The following is a 26,132-nucleotide window of genomic DNA, read 5'->3' as shown; positions in this document are numbered from 1 at the left end:
TGACAGTCTCAAGTAGTCACAATAACAATTACTCACTACTGAATCATGAGAGTTTTATCCCCATCAACCAGACCTGTCTAGACAAGATGAAAACTATTCAGTGGGGACTCTACCTTCCCCCACACACTCTTAAACTAAACTCCCTCTTGAAACCTTGTAAGCCAGTCACTTGGTACTTTTATCGCTCCCTCATTTTAGATAGCCAGTTTCTAAGTCTCCCCTCCCTATGTACTCTGTATACAGAGGGGATAGCATTGATACTTGATGTGAAGACTCCCTCTCAGTTGGTATTTTGAGCTACTACATCTGTAAGTATAGGTCAAGTTTATCAAATTGTAGCAATTTACACTCATTTCCTTTATCTATCTATCTATCTATCTATCTATCTATCTATCTATATATATATATATATTTTTTTTTAATCTTCTTTTAGTCAAGTTCTGATTATTAAGCCATTGAAGCTAGGTCAAATGGGTACTATCTGCAAGTTTGGACATTCTTGTGCATCTCCCCTCACGTCATTATCAGCTGGATGCTTCATTCTCTGCTCTAGTCCTCTGTGGTTATGTCCTTGTCCATGGGCTCAAGAGCCCCCAGGTCTCACCATACTTCGGACCAACCAGCCCTTCTTTGAAGAGAAGGTTTTGACTGCAAAAAAGAACTAATGCTATTGAAGGATTATTTGTACATGGGTAACCACAAGGAGGAAGCAGGGCAACTATTTTTGCAAGGAAGGGAGTACAATCATTGAGATGAAACAAGTATACGATTTTTTAATGTAAAACCAATTATCTTGTCTGTAAACCTTCACTCAATTCAAAATAAAAAGTTTTAAAAGAATAAATAACTCTAAAAGGGCAAGATCAGGGATGTAAGGGTGGATGAGGTAAGGTTTCCCAACAAATTCTTGTAAGACAGTCATTGCACCTTGGAGGATTGAGCAGGTGCATTGTCAATGGATAAAAGAATTCCTTGGCACAACTTTCCTTTTCATTTTCTCACTAATGCCGTTTTCAATTTTCTTAAAATTCCTTCTTAATAAACACCTGTGATCATCCTGTTGCCTTTAAGAAAACCTATCAAGATTACCCCTTTTGTAATCCCAAAACACCACCTGAGCTGACCTCTCTGCCTTAAATTCAACTGGCCCAGCATATGTTTTTAGTAAACAGTTTTGATTAGACCTTATCCTCTATCTAGATCATATGGGCAAGTCCAAGACTCATCCCCACTTACCATTTTATTGCATGAAATAGAATTCCTTCAGCCTTTTAAAGATCAGTTACTTGAGCTAGAAGATTTTCATGTGACGCTTTTTTAAATCTTTTTGTTGTTGTTGTTAAAGTCAGAGTCCTGGTGTGGCGCTGTGAGTTAATGTGCCGGTTGGCGGTTCAAGCTCACCTTGGAAATCCTATATAGAGCTGCTATGGGTTGGAACCAACTCGTAGGCACTTCACAACAACACAATAAATGGACTCCTAAGGAGTTCTGGTAGCATAGTGGTTATGAGTTGTGCTGCTAACCTCAAGGTCAGCAGTTCGAAAATACCAGCTATTCCACAGGAGAAAAATGAGGCTTTTCTGCTCCCATAAAGATTTACAGCTTTGGAAACCCTATGCAGGGTCACTATGAATCAGAACCAACTCCACAGCACACCACCACCACCAATGGAATCCTGGTGAGACACTGTAGGATAAGCACTGGACTGCAAACCATAAGATTGACAGTTCAAATCCACCAGCTGCTCCTCAGAAATCCTGAGAAAAATTCCACTTTTCTATACAAGGTCACTACAAATCACAATCAACTCAATAGCACGTAACAAACAACAAAACTAAGGCAATGTATTACAATTAGAGAACTTGTATGCAGCCATCTACTGATCACAGAGATGGTGTTTGACTTACTCTCACAGAAAATTCTGCAGTAACAATAATCAAGAGTAGATACACGGACATGTGATCTGAACAGATGTGAGAAGAATGGGACTATACCCACAAATATTAGGGGCTTCAAAAGTTCATGGAAAGACTCTGTTATCTTTTAATTCAATTTTTCTATGAACTGTTTGAAGCCCCTTCATATATAGGTTTGACAGAGGATATTTCTATGTATGTCTACCTATGCTGGATCAATAAACATCATATGTGTCTATCACTGGACCAATAAACAATATTCATATAAATGGAAAAATGATTGAAGTTGTCAAAGACTTTGTTTTGCTTGGATCAATCATCAACACCCATGGAAGCAACAGTCAAGAAATTAAATGACATATTGCATTAGGCAAATCTGCTGCACAAGACCTCTTGAAAGTGTTTAAGAGCACAGATGTCAGTTTGAGGACTAAGGTACGCCTGACCCCATGCTATGGTATTTTCAATAACCTCATATGCATGTGAAAGTTGGGCAGTGAATAATGAAAACTGTAGAAGAATTGATGCATTTGAGTTATGGTGTTGGAGGAGAATATTGAAAGTACCATGGACTGGCAAAAGAACAAATAGATCTGTGTTGGAAGAAGTGTAATCAGAGTGCTCCTTGGAGGCCAGGATGGCCAAACTTCATGTCTCATGCTTCGGGCATATTATCAGGAAGGACCAGTCACTGGAGAAGGGTTATCAAGTTTGGTAAAGTGGAGGGTCAGAAAAAAAGAGGAAGACCCCCAGTGAGATGGATTGGCACAGTGAAGGCAGTGAAGAGCTCAGGCGTAGCAACGATTATGAGGTTGGTCCTAGACCAGACAATGTTTCGTTCTGTTATGCACAGGGTCACTATGAATCCATATCAACTTGATGGCACCTAACAACATGCTTCTGTAGCACTGTAGGATAAGCACTGGACTGCCAATTGCAAGGTCAGTGGTTCAAATTCATCAAGTGCTCCTCAAAAACCCTGTACAGGGTGACTCAAGGGCACTTTACAATAACACTGCAAATATATCCATAAATATAGCAGAGACTAGAACGGCAAAGTTATGAAAATGTCTTAGCTATTACCAAACACTTTGAGGAGACACCAAAGTCAAGTAGCATAGCATAGTTCACAAAGACTATATTCTACATCCTACTTTGGTGAGTAGAGACTGGAGTCTTAAAAGCTTGTGAGCAGCCATGTAAAGTACAACTACTGGTCTCTCAGCATCCAGAGCAAAGAAAAGTTAAGAAAACTGAAGCCTCATAGAACTAATGGACCGTATCAACCTCAATTTCTATGATCCTGAGACCAAAAGCACTAGATGGTGCCCAGCTACCAATACCCACTATTCTAAAAAAGGATCACATTAGAAGGTCCTAAATACAATGGGAGAAAAATGTAGAACAAAACTCAAATCAAAGAAAGACCAAGCTTACTGGTCAGATAAATACTGAGGGAACTCAGGCCACCCTTCAAGTCTGGGACTGAATTCGCCCCTGTGGTTCAATTTTTAGCCAAACAACAGGCAGGTCTATTGTTAACTGCCATCGAGTTGGTTCTGACTCATAGTGACCCTATAATGTATAGGGTAACAGGACAGGTCTATAAAGTGAATAATAACACTCGGGAGATATACACACCTTAGAATAATCAACCATTTGAGGTCAAAAGCACTTTTCATAAGGCAGGAAGGGTTAGGAAAGGAGGAGCAACAGAAACAGGAAACACAGAGAGGGAAGTGGAAAAATTATTATTACACTGTGGGGACTACAATCAATGAGATGAAACAAAGTTGTTGAATGGAAAACTGATTTGCTCTGTAAGCCTTCACCCAATTCACAATTGTTATTTTTTGTTTTGTTTAAATACTAAACAGGATTCTTTCATTTGTAATTCCAATCTAAAAGCTCTAAGGCTATAGCAAATCCAAGTTCATTACTGAAAGATTTTTCCTGCCCAGGTAAGTAATTATGATTTCACATAATAAGTAATTATGATTTCACATTAACACTTTTAGTATAAATAAAAAATACCTTAAAAAGACCCTGTGGTTAAAACATAACCACTGGCAGTTTACACACGGAACCATTACCCCCTTTACCCAATGAAGGACCACCCTGCAGTGTGTGAAATTCTGAGAATACTGAGTGATGAATACAGAAACGTTATTCTTGAGAAACTTTGAATAGATGTAAATAATTATATTTCACATCACAATGTTTCTAAGAAAAACAAAGTTCCACAAAATAATACCCACCCCTTACTGTGTGGTGTGATGCATTTTGATATTTTCTTTTTTCAATTTTAAAACTATGGTTTCATGACCCTCTAAGTGCATCTAACCTGCAGTTTAACTTTCTGAGGTGGGATATGGCCACTTGAAAGGACATGCAGACTAACCCAGAGCAGCTAGAGGAACAGAAGATACTTCCTGAAAGAAAGACCAACAGGAAAAAAAAATTAAAAAACAGCAGTCTGCCTGGCTACTACAAGAACAAGCAAGCTGTTCGCCAGGGAGCCATCAAGGCAAGCAATTAAGTCCTTTCAGGACAAAGCCCCCTCCAAGACTGAAACTCAAAGAGAACACACAAGCAGGCATGTAAGCTCACTGGTGACTGCACTGTTCTACATTTGAGTGGAAGTGGGGGAAAGTCAGTAATGAAGATTTGGGCTGAGTTCGACCATATTCCACAGACACCTGTCAACTTTGTGATGAGAGAGAGAAGAAAGGCGGGTTGGTCCGAAGGCTGGGGAAACTTGGGAACTCCGAAGCCCATGGACATTAACCTAGCCATAGAGGATTAGAGCTGAGAGTGAAGGGTCCAGCTGATATGAAGTGGCAGAAGACACTCAAGAATGCCCAAACTTGCAGATAGTACCCATTTGACCTAGTTTCGGTATCTTGATAACAGAGCTCGGCTACAGGAAGATAAAGAAATGTATTAAAGGAAGCAAGTGTAAATGACTAAAATTTGATAAACTTGTCCTATACTTACAGATGTAGTAGCTCAAAATACCTACTGAGAGGGAAGAAGTCCTTCACATCAAGGATCAAACATAAAGGGTTGATAGGGATGGGCAACTTAAGACACTGGCTACCTAAAATAGTGTGTGGGGGGAGGGGGACTATAGAGGCAACAAGTGGCTGGCTTACAAGTTTTCAAAAGGGAGTTTAGTTTCTGTGTGTGCAGTGGATGGTAGCATCCCCACTGAATAGTTTTCATCTTGTCTAGATGGGTCTGGTTAAAGGAGATGGGGTTATAATTGTTATCATGACTAAATTATGATTGTCACAACTGTAAAGGTAAAAGTTTTATAACATAAAGGGAGGAGCAGTTAATCTACATTCCAGGAACAGAAGACCCTAGGACCATAAAGGGAGAAGAGCACGAGTGGAATGTGAGACCCTATCCAGAGAAGCAGTCACACCAGAGATGGAAGCAGAGATGAGGATGTGGAGAGCTAAAGCAGCTGAGGACTCCAGACTTCGGGAAAGAGAAAGGCTGTGTGCTGGTAGCCAAGAAGCAGGCTTGCAGAAAGTTGCCCTTTAAGGGTTGTTTAAATGATTATATATTTCTGAGTGTTTCCAGGCACATCAAAAAAACAAAACAAAAGAGGAAACAGAAGCAAATACTGTTAATGGTGATGCACGGAGGCGATTGTAATCATTGCAATGAAACGAAATATAATAGGAGGAGTGCAAAACTGATGTTTTGTAATCCCATGTAAATTATCACTCAATTCACACTAAAAGCTAAAACACTGCTTGAAAAAAACTAGTAGCAGGTCTTACACAGATGAGTAATTCAACTGGCTTTTGTCAAATTGTGTTAATTTAATGTGTTAGCCAGAAAAGTGAATCCCAGGAAAGAATAGAAACAGACATTGCTGGATGTCCCTCAAGCATATCTCCTATAGGTTTCCCATGTCTCAAGTGATTCAACATGAAGCATACTGTAAACATTCCAACTTATTTCAAATACTGGGCACATCCTGGTGTGGCACTGCAATATAATGCATTGGACCACAAGGTTGGTTTGAACTGCAAGATTTAAAGCTCACCATTCACTCCTCGGAAACCCTATACAGGGTCACTATGAGTCAGAACCAAATTTATGGCATTTAACAACAGTATTAAAATAGATATGTAAATTTAATCTGTAATGTTTCCAACCCCCAAAGACAAAGATCAGATTTATAAAGATACTGATAATAAAAGTTAATAATGATGAAATCTTTTTTAAAAAGGGAAAAAAACATAAAGCTAAGCAAAAATGTTGTTATGGGAGCAGGAAGCCTCATCTTTCTCCTGTGAAATGGCTGGTGGGCTCAAACTGCTGACCTTGTGGTTTGCAGTCCAGAGCTACCATGCTCCCCATTTTAACACTGTATGTATAACATATAATTAATAATAGGATTTAACAAAAAAAAATAGTCGTGAGTATAGTTCATTGTAATACACTGAATACATCATAAAGTCCAGGACTACCTGTACACACAGTGAAACAAAAACAAAACTACTGTACTAAAAATAAAACTACTTCTAAAGTAATGAGCCCTGGTGAGGTTGGCAGGTGAAATCCACCAGTCAGTCACTCTTGCAGGACCACTATACAGGGTCACTAGGAGTCAGAAACAACCCAGTGACATACAAAACCAACAACAAAGTAATGAGATGCCAAGGACTCCTCCCTCTATCCTAACCAAAGTGTCACTAGGCAATTTAAACAAAATTTCCCCCAAACTCTAGCTCCCTAGCTGATTGAAAGTTTTCAAGCTCACAGTTACACATAGCTTAAAGTCATAAAAGGGTCAGATACTTGTCCAGCACATAAACAAGCACACAATTCCAAAGTCACAGAAGGTGAGAACTAGCCCACCTAGATTTCCAAGTAGGGAGGGAGGAATCTTTATTTTCAGCGACGCAAAGTCCTAGAACATTTACTAGACTGCAAACCCCAAAGACAGGCTCTGTTGACAAGGGCTTCCATTTTATACGAAACAGGCAGCTGCATAGTAGTTAAGACCCAGAGCCATGTGCTGTCTGTGGAGACACAAATGACCTTCATGGCATTTCACACAAAAGAAGTCATAGAGGTGAGTCTGATGCTGTTAACCTAGCAGATGAATTGCCAAGTCATGTGTTCAAAGTACACCAAAACCACCAAGAAGCCAGCTGCAATAAAGGATACCAAGTTGAGCAAACGGGGATCTTTAAACTCATTCCTCTTTTAGAGTTTGTAATAAGGCTCAAAAAGCAGAAGTCAAGAGGTTTGCAAAGGCTTTTGCAAGTTTCACAGGTGAATGCCAAAAGAGATTAACAGCTAGAACTATGGCCACAGTACGGCTGGTCTAACTATGACAGGTTCAATAGCAAGAAACGAAAATTCATATAAATTCCAAGGTGATGCTGCAATTTTCCCATTTCCCGCCTCTCTGGCACATTCTACTCTTAACTGACTATGCAGAGAAGAATCCAAAAAAGGCTTTGTCTTTATTAACTGCTAAAAGGTTACACTAATTTCCATCCCTCAGAGTCTCTGCTTGTCCTTTCATGTGTTGGGCTAGATTATAAACAAAGGCATCACTGTGACAACCCTGGAAGTGCTGTCTCACCAAGCCTGGAATGCTCATACTAGGTGAGCAACGCTGAGTGAAGACAGAAGAATCAGGCTGACTGGCTTTAAAGATGGTATTTCTGATTAAGAACAAGTTTTGCTCAGCTGTCTATAGTGAAAATATATGAAAGGGAAAAGCATACACAGACATACAATCAAACTAAGTCACTAGACAAAGTAAGATTCCAGGTGGGTGGAGGCAGAAACCTTCCATACAGACTGTGTATCTTGGAAAGACACAAGTTCCAACCCATCAGTTGTGGTCCCATCACCTAGTATTACAAATATTTTCCCAATATGGCACACATGGGAGGCATTCAAACAATGACTACATTAAACACTTGAGCATTAACAGATTTGATCTTCAAAAGACCTGTAGGAAGAGGCAGGGCTTGATGGCGGCTAGGTGGAGGTGTAATGAGGTTCGCCATCAGCAATACCATAGAATACCAGGCAAACCAGATTTGGGGCAGAGCTCCAAAACTCGGAACCACAGTGATAGGAATAATTAAAAGGTTTGAAGGCTTATAGAGAGTGGAACTTGTAGCAAAAGTAAGAAATTCGCGTACTTTTGAATCTGCTGGGCTCAGCACCCGGAACTGACAACTTGGGCGAGACTAAACGGCAAGACCAAGCGGGGAGCAGACACACCACGGAAAAACGCCACAGGAACCTCAGAGCAAAGGTGGACAATACTCTTTGTCGGTTTTGCTTTGTTCTGATTTTCCTTTTTTTTTTTTGGTATCTGTACATTGGCTCCCCACTGTTTGTGCACCTCCATTCTGTTGACTAGAGAGGGTGCCTGGGTGAGTGGACACCCTCTACCCGCACCACTGGTGGGTTCTTCTGCCACGTATGTGCACAGATACTCTCAGCCCAAGAGCCTGCAGTGAACTGTTGTTTTTTTTTTAATACAGAAAAGCCAGAACAAGGGGTGTGGAGACTGAGTTTAAAAACAAAACAGGCTGAAAGGTAAATTAAATCCTGAGGTACAGCATAACAAGCAACAGCGGCATCTTGAAATCTCTCAGGCAGCTTTGAAGGCAAGAAGCTGAAAGAGGACCTTAAAATCATACTCATATTGTTGTTGTTGTTGTCAGGTGCCACTGAGTCGGAACCGACTCATAGCGACCCCATGCACAGCAGAACGAAACAATGTCCGATCCTGGGCCGACCTCACTACCGCTGCCACACTTGAGTCCATCAATGATGCCACCTTGCCAATCCATCTCGTTAGAGGTCTTCCTCTTTTTCTCTAACCCTCCACCTTACTCAGCATGACAGCCTTCTCCAACGATTGTTTCCTCCCGACAGTATGTCCGAAGTATGAGAGACGAAGCTTAGCCATCCTGGCCTCCAAGGAGCACTCTGGCTGCACTTCTTCCAAAACAGATCTATTGGTTCTTTTGGCAGTCCATGGCACTTTCAGTATTCTCCTCCAATACCACAACTCAAAGGCATCAATTCTTCTACGATCTTCCTTATTCACTGTCCAGCTTTTGCATCCATGTGAGGCTATTGAAAATACCATGGCCTGGGTCAGGCGCACCTTAGTCCTCAAGCTGACATCTCTGCTCTTCAATACTTTAAAAAGTTCCTGTGCAGCAGATTTGCCCAGTGCAATACGTCATCTGATCTCCTGACTGCTGCTTCCATGAGTGTTGATAGTTGATCCAAGAAGAATGAAGTCCTTGACAACTTCAATCTTTTCTCCATTGATAAGAATGTTGTTTATTGGTCCAGTGGTGAGGATTTTTGTTTTCTTGACATTGAGATGTAATCCATATCGAAGGCTGTGCTCTTTGATCTTCATAAGTAAATGTTTCAAGTCCTCTTCACTTTCAGCGATCAAGGTTGTATCATCTGTATATCGCAGGTTGTTAATGAGTCTTCCTCCAATCCTGATGCCACGTTTTTCTTCGTAGAACCCAGCTTCTCGTATTATTTGCTCAGCATACAGGTTGAACAAGTATGGTGAAAGAATGCAACCCTGTCTCACACCTTTCCCAATTTTAAAACATTGTGTTCACATGTTCTGTTCGAACAGCTGCTTCTTGGTCTAGGTACAGATTTCTTAGAAGTACAATTAAGTGTTCTGGAATACTCATACTTCTCAATGTTGTCCATAGCTTGTCATGATCCACACAATTGAAAGCCTTTGCGTAGTCATACTCATATTAGGCTACAGAATTTTTTTTTGTTCCTTCTTTCCCACTTCTCCCTTTTCTGCAATTACAGACTACCGTATCCAGTCTAGTTTTTTGCTGTTGTTGGTGTTGGTGTTTTGCTGTTTTATGCTCCCCCTTTTACCTTTGGGGTACTCTTTTCTTTCCCTATATTACCCAAGAGACAGCAACTGCTGCCATATAGCCAAGCTACAATCACACTATATAAAACACCAAAATCCAGGCAAGCACCAATACCAACTGCCATATACCAGGAAAACAGACAACACCTGTGAAAGTTACTCTGAGTTCAGCAATAAGAAGAGTGAAAAGGGAAGCCCACATCCTGATCACATCTCCCTGGACGCAATCAGAAAGCATAAAAAATAGCAAAACACATACTCAATTAAGTATTAAGGCCACAGATAAACACTAAACATGTCCAAGAAGCAAAAGCAGAGGACCGTATCAGCACATGTCCAGAAACAAGATACAATATCTGAGACAAATATGACCTAGAGGTAGACCTGGACTATATTCTGGAAGTAGAGCAGGTCTTCAAAATGCCTGAAAGGAATCACTTTACAATGGAGTTGAGAAAAATAAGGAAGAAGTCAGGAAAGCGCTACAGGAACAATCAAATAAGATAGATACAGCATTGGAAACAAAATACCTGTAGGACGTTGGGGAGGAAGAGAAAATAACTAAAGTACAAGAAGGATAAATGACTTGCCCAGTGTTATTTTTCAATTAAGTGGTAGGGTACAGGTTTGGACTCATGTTTTCTAACTCCTTAATTAGTACTATAACTACATCATGCTACCATGCATCAAAAGCCCAGGAAAAGCAGAGGAAACACTGCAGATGTTTGTATGGCACCATGGCCAAGAAAGTTCCAGATACCATCAAAAAGGGAGACGAAAAAAGCAACCCAGCTCCAGACAAAGCCATACATAAAGAAAATACAAGAGTGAGGTTTTGGCTGGGCATATTTTCACAATATCCTAAGAACTGATTCAAATCCAAAAAGAAAAGACGTGAAGTGTCAAGGAAATAATGAAATCATCTAATAAGATGAAGACATTTCCATCTGTGATTGTAAAATAATAGGCTAGAAGAAACCAAGCTTTACTGACTAAACGCTGGCACCCAAAACTAGAGAAGGCCTCTTGGAGTTGAGTTTGAAATAAATCAAAGTTTTTGTATAGCATTATACAACGGGGTACACTTAAAGTCATTATCCTAAGATATGGCAGAGACTAACAGTTTAATAAATAAGATGCAAAGGTTTTGAAGAATACTCAGGGTCTACACACTTAAGATGTGTGCATTTCACTGTATATGAGTATTAAAAAATAAAACAACTTGGGTTGGTGTGGTCTCATGGATGACTCTGGACAGACCTTTGGGAAGCTTGGATTCGGAGGCTTTCCCTGTACCCACAGCACCCCGAATAGCTCTCTATAACTGAGAATTGGGTTTAAATTCTAGCTCTGTCATTGACTAGTGGTGAGACTTGGCAACAGGCCTTATTTTGAGCCTCCATTTTTTAATTTTTTTATTATTTTTTGACTCCCAAAAAGACACACCAGCCTACCTGGTAAAATTATGTGAATCCAGCCTCTTTAAAAATAAGGGACTGCTTATGTTTGTATATTTCAGTTATAAACAAACAAGAATATGGACCAAAAGCTTCAATCAGTGAAACTGTCTGAACACAATGATCTGAGCATTGCATTACACTCAACTGTTTCAAGTGATCGGGGCAGATCTGTAAGATCAAGTCTCAGGAGTAAACTCAGGAAGGAGGCGTCACACCTTTTCACTTTTTAGGAATCCAAGACTTTGTTTCCAAGTCGAACACCCAAGAGTTAGTGTAGAACCAGCAAAGTTCTAAAGTTCTATTTAAGGCAGCATCAAGTTTGTAGACAACAACATGCAGAGAAATATCATGGATAGGGTCAAAGTCATTCTGAGGAAGAAAGACAGTGTGTGAAACAAAGACTCTATGAGGAGTCAGAAAGTCTGAGTTCCAGACAGGCTCCACTTCTCTATTTACCTTTGGGGAGGTTACCTGGATTCTCTGGGTCTTTGTCTTCATTTCATAAGGGTTAAAAGAGGTGTCAATAGGTAATCTATGGCTTGAGAAAACCAAGAAAGCAAAGGGCCATTTTATGCTCAACTGTTTTGGAGCCTACCCTCATACTTCTGTGTCTTTGTTCATATCACTCACTCTTGTCTGAAGATTAATTTTCCCTATTCTCTGACCAATGAACTTATATTTAACCTTCAAAGCTTACTCAAAAGTTATTTCTAACCTAACATCTTCTCAAATATTCAAAACTTATGATTCCTTACCATTAGGCTTCTTTATCAGTAAAACCAGAGTGGAATTGTGCTCCATAGGGTTCCTAATAGCAGATATTTCTGTAGTAGAGTTCCAGGCCTTTCACCTGAGGTGCCTCTGGGTAAACTCCAACCTCCAACCTTTAGCAGTCTAGTACAGTAGTAACCATTTGTACCACGCAGGGACTCCTAGGCTTCCCTAGACCCACTAAATTACGATGTCTAATCTATTGTTCTTCCCTTCCTGACAGGTAGGAAACGTGTTCTTCTGAGCTTAGAAGACAGACGGCACTCTTAGAGGTCCCATTAACTATCCAGTGATTGAATGCTTGAATGTTTACGAGTCCCATTCCATGTGAAAGGCACCTCAAATAGTAGCTCAGTAAAGCTCCCCACTGCACATTTTAGGAGACCTACCTGGTCGGCACAGGTCCCCATGTTGCTCTTTTTCACTAGCATAGACTTCCATGCACCACGCGTGGTATGCAAATGAGAAGAGATCTTCTATTTTAGATGGTGGTCGTATTGCATTATTCAATCGCTTAAGCCACTCTTGACACTGCTCAAAGGTTGAGAACTGACACCTTTGTAAAGCCAAACAAGTATGAAAATCAAAAGACAGCTGGAAAATGAAACTTAAGTGAAGATACCATTTCAAGAGTGTGTCTACTCATAGAAAAGTAGCAACTACAGTTGAGAAAGCAGAGAGTCACACATGCATTCTCATGTAAAACAAAAGTGAGTGCAACAAATTTTACCCATGAGAGCACAAACTGTTCAAAAGAATATGGACATGTAGAAAACTTATTTTTAAAGACTAATGAAATCTCTTCTGAGGCTGATTAATGACAATTATTAAAGTAAAATAGATTTAAATGGCAACTATTTTGGTACCTATAGTTCATAAGAAACAAAAAGAAAAAAATGACCACTACTCTCTTTAATGAATGGAGTTTCACTCTACTCTTCTATCAACATCTTGATTGTCCTCACAAAATACATTTAGAGAAGTGGTTTGTTGTTTTGCTGTGATGTGTAAGGATGAACTAAAAATCAAAACACAGCACTGTTTTTGGCCAGTTAGGAAATAATTTCAGTATGTGTTTACTTAGCACTTGGAACAAATCAACAACTTTACACCTAGAACAAAACTTGTGTATTATACTGAAACTTTCAGCCATGGCCATATAGAAAACAAAGTAATTCTGTTAACACTTTTAATTTATTTTACATGCAACTCAGGGGGCAAAATAATTCAAGTAAAATTATTTACTGGAGAATTTACTTAAATATTTTACCTTTGTAAAGGTATAAAGTATTAAAAATTTAGTAATTAATAATCAGGATTTTAAAACTGAGTTGTAACCAGAATCATCAAAAGTAAAATGAGTATCAATGAATAAAAAGTAATTTTAATATTGACTTTCAGAACATTTAAGGGGTCACTTAAGCCCTTCTCTAGCCCCAGTCGTTGTGTCTTGTCAATAAGCCCACACCCTATGCTTCCTGGCATCCCAGAAGGGTCAAGAGATTAAAATAAATAGAGCTATCAAACTTAAAAACGCATTTCAGTTATCATTTTGCAACTATTATAGTAAACTTTAGATCAGATAAAGATCATCAGTGGATGCTGAATCAAGGAAAAATCTTTTGATTAGTATATACAGAGCATTTGCGCTGTCTTAAAGTGCCTCCTCAACAACACTTAACAAAGACAACAAAGTGCGTCTCATTGATTGCTTACTCATTGCAAAGGAGAAATCCTATAGAAATCAGGTGATACCTTGTTAGAGTGATCAAAATTAACATCACCAATGAGGGACACATGGACATTCTTTGTATCCAGATATAATACACTGAAAAAGACATCATATGTACAGTATTCCAGCTGAGAATGCGTAACCTCAATTTAATAATGAAGAAACATCAGACAAATATAAAACGATAAACATTCTGTTACGAGGGAGAAGAGGATTGTATTATTCAAATATGTCAATATCATAAAAAACAAAGAATGGCTATAAAAATGTTCCCGATCAAAGGAGACTAAAGAGTCATAGGGAGGTGGGAACAGGGAAGGGAAGAGCCAAGATTACAAAACTTACCTTTAAATCATTCCAAACAACCCCCAAAAATGGTAAAGCAAATGAGGTAAAATGCTATCCATGAATGTGTATAAAAAATATACTGGTACTCTTTGTACCTTTTTTCTGGTACTTTTTTAAAATGTGAAATTATTTCCAAATAAAAAGTAAAAAAATGCCTTTCAATATAGCAAAATATCATAGGATAAGACATTTCAGGCACTAGCTGTTCAGAAAATATTTCTAAGAAAGATGGCACTCAAAAGTTGTTTTGAGTCTTCATTCTTTAAAAAAACAAAACACACTATTTTTTCTACCCTGAACAGCAACAAACACACACCACATACCTGATAACTTTGCAGTCTTTGCAAGTCAAGTGAAGTTGAAATATGTCTCGGCATTCAACACTTTCTATAAGCTGTAATGGAACCTGCAATTTAAAAAGATCAAATCTCCTTAGTCAAAAGGCACTGGCCCTACAGTTCTTCAACGTGCTCAACAAGACTGAACAGAAAGCTTTTCAGGGGAAAGCAGCACAAAGAACTGCAAATATGCCTGGATTGATAAAACTCAAGTGATATACTACTAAGTGAATTATAGCTCCCCTTCCTCTATCCCTAAATCAAAGACCTCACATCATGATGTCATAGCATGAAGACAGCAAACAGAGGAGGCTAGGAGAAAGGGCAAAACACTCTCTCTCAGTCATCAGATGCACAAGCACATCTCTCAAAGCATATGTAAATGCTATAGCTGCTGTGAGGAATCGGAAGGGTAATCCTGTCCTGGCTATAGAAAAGAACTGCAGATTGGGGTGTTAAGTGGAACTATACCCCATATGACTGAGTGGTTCAGTGTCAGCAAACTTTTTAAAGAGGCTGGAGGGCTAACTAAACTGCCTGTGGGTTACAAAGAAAAGATGACTGCACAGTAAGCTGCTGGCTGGTCAGGTCCGCTGTTCATTATAACAAACCCACAGGCCTCAAGGAGGGAGCGTGCCACACCAGTGATTGGAGGTCTTCAACTGGCTAGGTATGACTTGATTCAAAAGACCAGTTGAGGAGTATTGCTTACAAAGTGGGGTTTAAGGGATCCCAAGCTGGAACCATTGCCTCCCTGCCAATCTGATCAGTAGACTCTTGAACACAGGACTCTCCACAACAGTGGCAAAGAACTAGAGGGGGGAGACAAACAGGAGAGACAGCAATCTTCTGAGTGACACCAATATCCTCCCTCTGTTGTTCCTTATTCCTCAGTTCACCCTGGCTTCACAAAGCTCTTTCCAAACCTTTAAAAGAGAGCTTGCTACAATAATGGTAGATAATACCACTGCTTGGAAAAGGGATAGACCACTTGCTTCTTACACAATCTCCAGCCTCACCAGATGTGGCTATGAGAGTTGCAAGTAGCATTTCAACCATTTGTGTTTAGCATGAGGAGGAGAAGGCAGTCTCCTCCAACAGCCCCAACAGGAGAATGCTACCAACACAAGCTGATCCTTATGTATTAAGGCTTCCTGCAATCCCTGCCCCACCATGGAGCTGCCTGCCAGCAGGGAACCCTGAACAAGGGATCTCATGGTTGTCGTCATTAAGTGCCATGAAGTCAGTTCCAACTCATAGTGACCCTGCATAGAGTTTCCGAGGCTATAAATCTATACAGGAGCAGAAAGCCTTATCTTTCTCCTACAGAAAAGCTGGTAGTTTCGAACTGCTGACCTTGAGGTTAGCAGCCTGACTCATAACCACTACACTACCAGAGCTCCTTGAACAAGGGATATACAGATCTAAAAGCAGCCCAATGGGACCAAGAAACAGAAATTGGGGCAGGATTAAGGAAAGAAGAAAGTAAAATAATATTACTCAGATAAATGCCTAGGAATTTTTAGCTCAGAACTGACTAAATCCTCTTGCTATGATCCATAGATCTCCCTTACAACTGTACCAGGACTGGGTATAAGAGAAAGACTAAGAAATCTGCTTGTGTTTGGAGAAAAAAAACAGGAATTTGGGGACCTCTGTGTTTTTCAGCTCAAGTCTTTATACTCAACACCTAGGTTCTGTGAAAAACTACAGCTGAGGTAGCTAAAAATTCTTTCAAGGTCTATAAATCTATGGAGGAGGAGAGAGAGACAAGAAAAACAGAAGTGACCTATCAGAAGGGAGGTCTATGGAGATTAAGACGACAGAGACTGGAAGATGACACTGGTTTGTTCTCAGGCCAGTCCCTGTAGTAGACTCAAGACTACTTTTTAAATGCACAAAAAGGGGTAATTGCTAGACTAGCAAAATAAGAGGTCTGAGTTTTAGTCCTAATTTTCAGAGGTTTTTCCAATGAAAGATCTATTTCTAGACCTGCATCCTGGCTTCCTTAGCTAGGTGAGTTGCCTCCAATCTACCTACACAACCCCTGTCCACTGTCCACCACCACCAGCCTCTGCAGTCTAAGCCTCAGATGACCACAATTTAGAAGTCCCAGTCACAGGCTGGGATGAAATACACATGGAGAGACCACTCTCCCTGAAGTCATCTGCATCCCAGGTCCTCTTCAAATGCCTTTGCTAAGAGCCAGAAAACTTGGAAACAGACTAAATGCTATTAGCAGCTGCAGGTGGGAGTGGGCCAATCTGTGCCGCTCTGCTACAGATAATAGATAAGCTTTATATCCCTACCACTGGACCAGAGCCTGAGGGCCAGCGCCCAAATTTGAGAGTAAGACTAACAAAGCAACTCCCATTGCCATGAAGTCAATTCCCACTCTGAACCCACTCTGATTCACCCTACAGGATAGTGCAGAAAGGCCCATAGAGTATCTAAGACTATCGTCTTTATGGAAACAGACTGCCTGCTTCATCTTTCTTCAGCAGAACAGCTGGCAAGTTTGAACCACTGACTTTTCTAGTGCATACCAGTTACACCATCAGGGCTTCATAATTAAATAAAACCCCTCAGAGCATGCACAATATAGGCTCCTGACATGCATCAACATATGAATTTTCATATCACAAATTTAAGGAAGGAGGAAAAAAAATGTTGGTTCCTTGCATTAAATCAGATTACAGATACTAGCAAGTTGCCAAAAACAATCATGTGTACTCAAGTCACATCTATGGGTAACAGCAGACTTCAATACTCATGCATATTGTTACATGCAGGAAAATTGAGTAAGTAGCAAGAAAAAAAGGCATACAAATGAGAAAACCCTGATTTTGTGGTTAATTTTATCTCCCCTTGTCCTTCTACCTTCTACCCCAGTTTTCTCCCCATGCAAGTGCCTAAAATGTTCCCTCCAGAGCCTGCCTCCCTTTCTAATATGGCAGACTTCACCTTCTTTTCTTCTTCATTCAGCCAACCAAAATGTTCTAAGTTTTTCTACTTTTTCAAGGTCACTTCCATTGCTTTCAGTTTAACTTTCCTCACATATGACGAGGATCTCTATGCATTTCTATTAACTAGACATATCCAATACTCAATCCCATAAGCAAAGAATGATACATTAAAGAGCCAATCTAGTCCCCTTATTTTATCTCTTAAGAAAACTAACCCAACTACATGATTGTTGGTAGTAAAGTCAGAACCAGAATCCATGTATATCCTCTAGCCCAGACACCTCCTCCCACCATATATGCCTTTACCTTCTGTATGAGCTTAACTCTAGTTTTTCCTCTCACAATTAAGGAGACTCTCCACTAGGGAACGTCATGAAAAAAACAGAGAACATTTAAACCAAGATTCCATAGAGGCCATCCTACATATAGGAAAAAGGCAAGAAATCTTAAAATCACTTTTAAATCCTCTCTAGCCCATTAATGCAATGTCTTGTAGCAGCTCATTTTCTATTAGTCCTTTCTTCTCTACCTTCTCAAGCTGCCAGATCATTCTGCCTCCCTTTAAATGTTTTTCCTATTACAAAATCCGAAATTCAACCAAACACATGCTCAAACAATGTATTAATCACACAGAGTGCTGTTAACCAACTCCTCTAAAGGCCAAAAGTTACATCATGGGCACCAAGTTCCATAAAAACATCAATCCAAAAGGCGGAAGAACAGCAGATAAAACATTTAATAGACATGCATCGCTATTAAAGGCCCACGGTACTGTCACACTGTAAAGAGAATTTTATGTTATTATACTGTATCTACTCAATTCACTCTGGGAATGTATGAGTAGTGTGCATTTGTGATTGTTTGCAGGCACCAGAATTTAGAAGTGCAGTCATTTCTACCTTTTCAAGAACAGATGCCCTTTTTATAGCCTAAATGGGAAGTGCTGATTTTGTACACACATCTGAAGTAAAATTGGCAGTAGCATAATGAAAATACAGCAAGTAATGAGTCTAAGCCTAAAATCTGTAATAAAAAGGGGAAGCCTGGGCACTAAATTTTTTCATTTAAAACCCAGTCAGAGGAGGAAGACCTTCTTAGTCAAAGACCCAATTCTTTTATTGTTTACCTTTAATACTTACACACTGGTTTCAGAGGTCTTTGCTGGTATGTGTGAATGCTGACAAAGTGTATTAAGTTATCAACCTCCTTCTGAGACATGGGAAATGAAGATTTTGCTATATACAGTCAAAGTGTACCAAACCCACTGTCATATCAAGTCACATCTGACTCATGGAAACTCTATGTAGGGTTTCTAGGGCTGTCAGTCTATATGGGAGCAAACAGCCTCATCTTTTCCCATGAAGCAGCTTGTGGGTTTGAACTGCCACCCTTGTGGTTAGCTGTCCAGTGCTTATGTGAAGAAATGCTAAGGAAAGGTATTTCTAGCTGCTATGCTTCGATCTTTTACCTAAGGGGCTTATAAATGAAATTTTTGATATCTTAAATACTAATGTTGATTTTACATTTTATTCCAGTATACTGATTTTATAAATTATTCCTGGTTGAAATTCAGTATACATTTTTTGTAGGTCACAATTCTATCCACTTAGATGTATGTAGTCTGTAGGGCTTTGTCCTCACCCTACCTTTTCCCATTGCTCTCATTACAGGGTACCACTAGGACTTTGGTTAAGAGGGAAGGGACTCATGCAGAGATGAGACAATCTGCTGTTTTACAAAGTGAGTATCTGACACTCTAAACCAATTTGTTCCAAGCACAGGTGTAGCAGCTAGCTCAGATTTTCATGCGACTTACTGGGATTTCAGAAGCAGTAGATTGAGAAGCAGTCTATTAAATTACACAACAAAAAATTGTTTTAAATTTTCATGAATTCTACTTTAGCACTAAATTGTTTATAAGTTATCTAAGTATCAATGAAATATACCTATATTTATGTAAAAATACAGTTTGGGAACATCCTATGAGGAGAACAATCTACACTTTAAATTCTACAAACAAACTCTACAGAGGTTCTTTGAGGAATTGGAAACTTGGTATTCAGTGAATGTGTGTGGATTAAAGTAATGATGCATATGGTATCTAACTCCACACATTTTACTTAATGTGCTTTGAAATTAAAAGAGAATATATGATATCAGGTAACTATTTAAAACTTGATGGCAAGTCACTTTCTAAAGTGCCAGATGTGTTGATTTAGGCATACAAAATGATGCAAAGTGGGGCATGCCTTAAAATATATCAGCACATTTGGTCTTCAATGGTTTCAATGTGTCTGACTTAAATATATTAACTTTTAAGGAGCCCTCTTAATCCCACACTTGTCTGCTGAGGGAAGGTGGGGAGGAGGAAAGGACAGCAACACCAACTCCCACATCTCCACCTAGGCCCTACAGCAGGAGGAGCTTCAGATTTCAGTATCTTTTAAACACTAACTCCAATGAAATTAACTCATTGTACAGAGAAGGCCTGGTCTTTCTCCATCTAAAACATTTAAATTCACTGCAATCCCAAAATATTTTTGCACAATGTTTTTTCTGTGCAAAGCCATTACCCCTGACCTTCTTATTTTATTCAAGTAACATGCAGGGCTCTATTTCTTAAAGGGTTATAATCATATTGAGAAACAGCTTTTATATGAGGAAATGGGTCAAAACTATGAGGAGTGGTTAAGTTTCCATAACCATTGTATCTCAATCACAACAGGGACCAGCAATTCCAGTAACCTTAGTCATACAGCTACCATTCAAGACAATGGTGATGTATAATACACACAGGTCTTTTCACACAGAACTATGTTGTTTTAAAGTAAATTTTGGGCAGTAGAAATGGCAAGACAAAGTCCCTGAGACACAGTCCAACATCCAGCCAAGGAAATGGACGAGGAAAAAAGAGAAAGAAGGCTTTCGAACAGAAATAAAAAATGGAGAAGAAACACAAGAAGCTAAAAGTGAAAGCCACAGAAGTGTCCCCAGTCACAAATGGAATCAAGAAATCTGGCAAAATGTCAGCGATTCTTTGTGACTGAGGCAATGGTGACCCTTGATTCCATTCCTTTTTAAACATCTGGATTCCCTGTTATAACATCTGTTGCTACCTAGAGCTAAAATGAAGTATCATCTTAGAGTCTATTGTATATTTAAAGTTTAGTTCTTCTCACTCAGTCATTCCTATCTGGGCTGTGAGGTCAGAGTAAAAAGTCAGTCCAAATCCTACTAGAGTCTGCTCTTCAGCCTTCATTTAGGCCCTGAATTCTGAAATTAAACTTATTGAGGGAGAGGGGAGAACATGACATCCCAAATAGGAAAAGTAATCTAAAGTTCATTTTCAACCCATACTAACTCCAATTCACTTAATATTTACAGTGTATCATGGTACCAGGAGACATGCTAGATATCCTGAAGAGACAATATAAAAATATTACTTATCTAGTAAATTTTGTAACATATGTTTCAAGGTATAGAAAAGGGTAGCAGAGGGTGTAAATAACTATCAAGGAGGATAATGGGACTGAGAAAAGCTTCACAGACTGAAGCTGGGTTTTGAAGGATGAAGAGAAATACACTGGACAGGAGAGGAGAGAAGGCAAAAGTATGAGGTATGGTTGGATATTGCCAGAGGTTGGTTTCACCAGTACTAAGAGGAAAATGGGAAACACAGAGAAGACAGAAAAGCTGGCAAGGATAAAGGATATCAAACAACCTTGATACCATGCTAAGCAATTTGATCTTCAACTTAGAAGTAGTAAATAAACACTGAAGCACTTAATATGGTGAATGACATGATCAGATTTCTGCTTCCTTTCCAATTAGCCTCTACTTGCAAATAAATTTAATTACAGTTTCATTGACACTATCAATTTAAACAATGAGCATATACAAAATTAAACTGGCCAGTTGGACTAATTATTACTGTCATTACTTCTACAGTAGCTGGTGGAAAACTGTTGGGATCTTGGAAGAGTTTCCACCTTATCCCTACTCATCACACCTGACTTAATTCCAAGCAGATACTTCTGAACCCAGGACTAGGTGGTATGAAAGAGCAGCATACCTCTTGCATTGGTGAATATGGTATGTATTTTCAGCTGATGGAAAGAAAACAAATAGTTGCTTGAGTCAGCTGAACAGGACATATGATCACAGTCCAAATATAGAGAAGCTAAAGGGAATTCAGGCCAGAATGGCTCCTGGACATAAATACTTAATAAAGACCAATTACAGAGAAGACTGCAGCCACTTGAATCTTTAGAGGAATGAAAGAATGTGACTAAGGACTCTGAGTAACTTATGAACTGCCGAGTAAAATGAACATGAGTGATACACTTCAAAGAATCCTCAAAGGAACCTAAACACATGCTTTGAATGGAGCCAGTCCTGAGCTGTCATAAGGTATTAAAATGTAAGTCTCTATGCTAGGACTCAAGTGCAGAGCACCACAATACTTGTAAGTGAAGACGAAGGCATTCGTTTGGTGGAAGCACATGAACTGTCCTTTGTGAGCCTATGGGCTTTCACTGAAGACTACTAATGATGGCAGTGCATTGCAAGAACCAGTTCACTGAGGGTGTCCTCATAACTGAAAAGGGTAAATGCACTCTGGAGGATTGAGAGCCCTCTCTTTCCTTCAGTAATGCATATAGTCCATTATGCAAATAAACATTGTACTTAACATCTACGCCTATACCACTAAGGAATCATTAGAGTAACTTCATCCTACTGAGAATGAGAGTTGGTTTTTGAGCTCAGGGTACATCTCATTTTTGTGCTCAAAGTACATCTCATTTGACATTAAGATGCAGAAAATTAGCTCAACAGAGGCAGCTGATAACTATTAAAGATTAAAGAAGAAAAGTCCATATAGCTTTGGACCCTTATAAAGCTTAATGATACAGCATTACCTAGTGCAAATATGTCAGTGTCATTAAACACTGGACACCTCTCACATGCTGACAACTACATGGGCATCACTATAAATCAAACATAAAAGGTACTTGCTAACCTAGTGTCCCTTTAAATATTAGGCTGAGAAAAAAGAAGTACATACAATGCTTCAAAGTTTCAATACTTTAATACTCAACCCTGTATGTCTTTCTACTCTTTGAGAACATTAATACAACCAAAAGTTTTTTATTTCTTTTTTCCATCCACCTTAGAAGGAGAACAGTTGGTAATCACTTACATTTACAAGTGACTCCTTGAACTTGATGTGAAGTCTGTAATTAGAAAGCGCAATGATGGCCTCTTCAGCACGGCCCACATATTCTGTGCTCTCTCCATGAAGTTCAAGGAAAGGAACCTTCAAAATGGAAGAAGAAACCCTTTAGAGTTCTGAAGCAGTAAACAGTCTTCAAATATAGGTCAGATGAATGGGCAGCAATCCTGTTACCCAAGCTTTTAAATCACAGTATATAAAGAGGATAGACTGAAACTCAAGTAATTCAAACACACCTAATTATTCAGATTTTACTAAAGGAATGACAGAGATCATCTCAAACAGGGAATTCTCAGGAAATCATTCTTTCTGAAATGAGAGATGTGTTCTAAAATGAAAGTATACATTTCTAACTATGTATACGGTTTAAGAAAAAAAACACGTACAGGGTATTATTACTTTAATCCATTGGCTTTGCTACAATCAAAAACCTATAGTTACCTGAAGATTCTCATCCTCCCGGATCAGCTGCTTCCTGGGAAAGATCTGATTGGCCTGGATGCACTCAAGGCTGTGCCGAGTCTCTTCATCCTGAAAAAGCCAAAACCTTTCAGCAATTTCAAAACTCCTACTCAGCCCTATTTGATCTTTCTGCCTTGTCAACTATTATAATGATATACCAGTGATCAAAGTAAGCAGGAAGAAAAGCTTCAAGAGAAAATATTCATTCCCAAAAGTGTTACAACCAATATTATCAGACATCTCTAATAAGAGAAAATGAGCCCTAGTGTAGCACTGTAGGGTAAGCACTGAACTGGTAAACATAAGGTCAACAGTTCAAACCCAACAGCAGTGCTCTAAAACCCTATAGAGTCGCTATGCATTGGAACTGATTTGACGGCACAACAACAATCAGAGAATGTTTGACCCTGTGCAGTGCAAACAGTCAAACCCTTGGCTGTTAATTGAAAGACAGGAGGTTTGACTCCACCCAGTAGCACTTCAAAAGAAAGGTCTGGAAATTTAGTCATTTGAAAATCCTACAGAGTACAGTTCTACTCTGACACAAATAGGACTGCCATGAGTGGGAGACAATTCAATGTAACTGGTAAAGCAGAGAATACAGATACAAAAACCGTCAGAGGCTAAAAACGTTTGTATTAGGCACTAGTAGGTTATCTGCACATTTCTTATGAGAGAAACCAAATTATAGTATTTTTATCCTCTTTTCCATCTTAAATTCTTATTTTTAAGAGCTATATACTGGATGATGTTAGTATGAAATGATGTGGTATTTGGCATCTGTTTCAAAATAATCAAGGGGGAGCAGGTAGGACATGAATGGAGTATAAATTAACTATGATTGTCCATGAGTTTGATAACTGATGGAACTAGGTGAGCATGTGGGAGTACATTATACCATTGTCTACTTTGATATGAAATTATGTAAATTTCCATAATAGAGAACGTTTTTTTAAAGTTTGTAAGGAAATGTAATCTTTAAGAATTTAATTTTTCAAAGTAAAATCTATATGAACCATTAGTCCTAAATTAGCATATAGAGGAAAAAATTAATTTCAATTTAAGTGGAATCTGAATAAAATTATAATTTATATAAAAAGTGATCTTACATTATAAATTTCTATAGTATGCGAAAAATGCAATCTAATAGAAAGCATGACAATAAACCATAATGGAACCTGTTTACAAAGTAATTTTTAAAAGAACAAAATCCACATCACGTTCTACTGAAATCACTAAGACTTAAAACTACTAGTTATTGGCCATTTCTGCATATGCTACATACCACAATTCCAACAACTCTGTAAACCTCCTAAAAGAGAAACAAATTCCTACCTAACCTATAAACAGCATGTAAGGTTTATCCCAACAACAATCTTAACCATAAAATGGTAACATTCTTACAGCAGGCCTCCAAAGTGAGTTCTACAGATTCTAAGACCATTTCAGGGAGTCTTCAAGGTTAAAAATCATTTTCACAATACTGAAATTATTTGTTCTTTCACTGTTTTAGCATTTGTAGTAGTGGGTAGAATAGCCTGGTACCTTAACACCATCAAGGCAGTGGCATAAACTAAGAATGTCCTTTATGAAACGGAAAAGATTAGTTAATTTTATTAAATCCCAACTCTTGAGTGGTGGTGGTGTGGCTAAATACGGTCAAGTCGGTTCTGACTGACAGCAACCCTGCATAAGGAGGGTTTCCAAGGAGTGGCTGGTGAGTTTGAACCACCAACCTTGAGGTTTAAATCAACCTTGTAGTCCCTTGCTTATTCTACAGCACCACACCAGGACTTGACCATTGAGAAGTTTTTCTTTAATGTAAAAATATACATAAGCTTGCAACAGACCATCCAAACAATTTGTCCCTATTCATCTGGAACAATAGAGGAAGGAGAGTCAGGAAGAGGAGGTGGTTATGGAATGTGTGGATAATGGCATTCATGAACAACTATCTCCTCTTCATGAGGACAAAAGAACTGGATGTTGCCCGGCTACAATTTATGAACATTTTGATCAATGATACTAGAGAAGAATCCTAATCGAAAGGGAGAGAATGCAAAGCAAAATTATAAATATGCATTGAATCCAGGTTCACTTCAGAACTGACTTTTCCACCTTGTGTATAAAAATGCACTTAATTCTCCTAATTTAACTAATATTTGAAACAATAACTCATTCACTTTCTTGAGAGAATGATGACTCAAAAAAAATTCCCTCTCAGCAGTGAGGCCTGAGATGGAGACAGAGAGGATGACATGAAGAGATGGAGTGGCTAAGGACTTGAGATCCAGGGAGGGAAGGGAGCTGTGTGCTGAGGACCGTGGGAGGAGGAGGGCCTGCGGGGTATAACCTTTGGTTGGGTAATGATGCATGGACGGGATGGTAACTATGGCAATGAAACGATGTATGATAGAATGAGGGTAAAAGCTAATGTTCCCCCATGTAAACTATCACACAATAAAAAAAAAAAAAAAATTCTCTCTCTAAACATGAGCTGAATTAACTGTTTAAATGTATTGTAGTTTCTGTTGAGTCTCATAGGTTAAAAACAGAAGCCAAACTGCTATGGATGATAGGGTAAGGATTGGAAGGAGTTAAGACAGGAGAAGAGTTGGCCTGATAAGAAGTTTGGAAACAAATGTTTCCCATGTTCTAAACAGTAATTGAGAGTCCTGGTGTGGCGCTGTGGGTTAATGCACCAGAATGCAGAGTCATTTGAACTGCAATGACAGCGGTTCAAGCTCACCAGCTGCTCCTTGGAAACCCTACACAGGGTTGCTATGGGTTGAAATCAACTCAACGGCACTTAACAACAACATCTATATATAGGGTGGCTGTAGTCGGTTCCAACTCATAGCAACCCTATACAGGGTTTCTGAGGCTGCAAATCTTTACGGGAGCAGAACACCTCATCTTTCTCCCGCGGAACAGCTAGTAGTTTCAGCTTTGGAAACCCTGCACAGTGCCACTATGAGT

At 39.1% G+C, this 26,132-nt stretch overlaps 1 protein-coding gene across 1 annotated transcript in view; it reads right to left on the bottom strand.

The window, feature by feature from the left end:
- MTMR3 (myotubularin related protein 3) overlaps positions 1-26,132 on the bottom strand; it is a 75,065-nt gene that overhangs the window by 39,164 nt on the left and 9,769 nt on the right. The window contains exons 3-6 of the mRNA XM_006869304.1: positions 23,133-23,238; positions 22,659-22,775; positions 14,478-14,560; positions 12,464-12,630 (exon numbers count right to left, since the gene is read on the bottom strand). Coding sequence (XP_006869366.1) covers positions 12,464-12,630; positions 14,478-14,560; positions 22,659-22,775; positions 23,133-23,238 — 473 coding nt within the window. The remainder of the gene's footprint in view (positions 1-12,463; positions 12,631-14,477; positions 14,561-22,658; positions 22,776-23,132; positions 23,239-26,132) is intronic.

The sequence above is a fragment of the Chrysochloris asiatica genome, unplaced genomic scaffold, assembly GCF_000296735.1.
Source record: "Chrysochloris asiatica unplaced genomic scaffold, ChrAsi1.0 scaffold00128, whole genome shotgun sequence".
Lineage (NCBI taxonomy): Eukaryota > Metazoa > Chordata > Mammalia > Afrosoricida > Chrysochloridae > Chrysochloris > Chrysochloris asiatica.
Note: the sequence above shows the minus strand (reverse complement) of the source record. Positions and strands in the feature narration are given on the sequence as shown.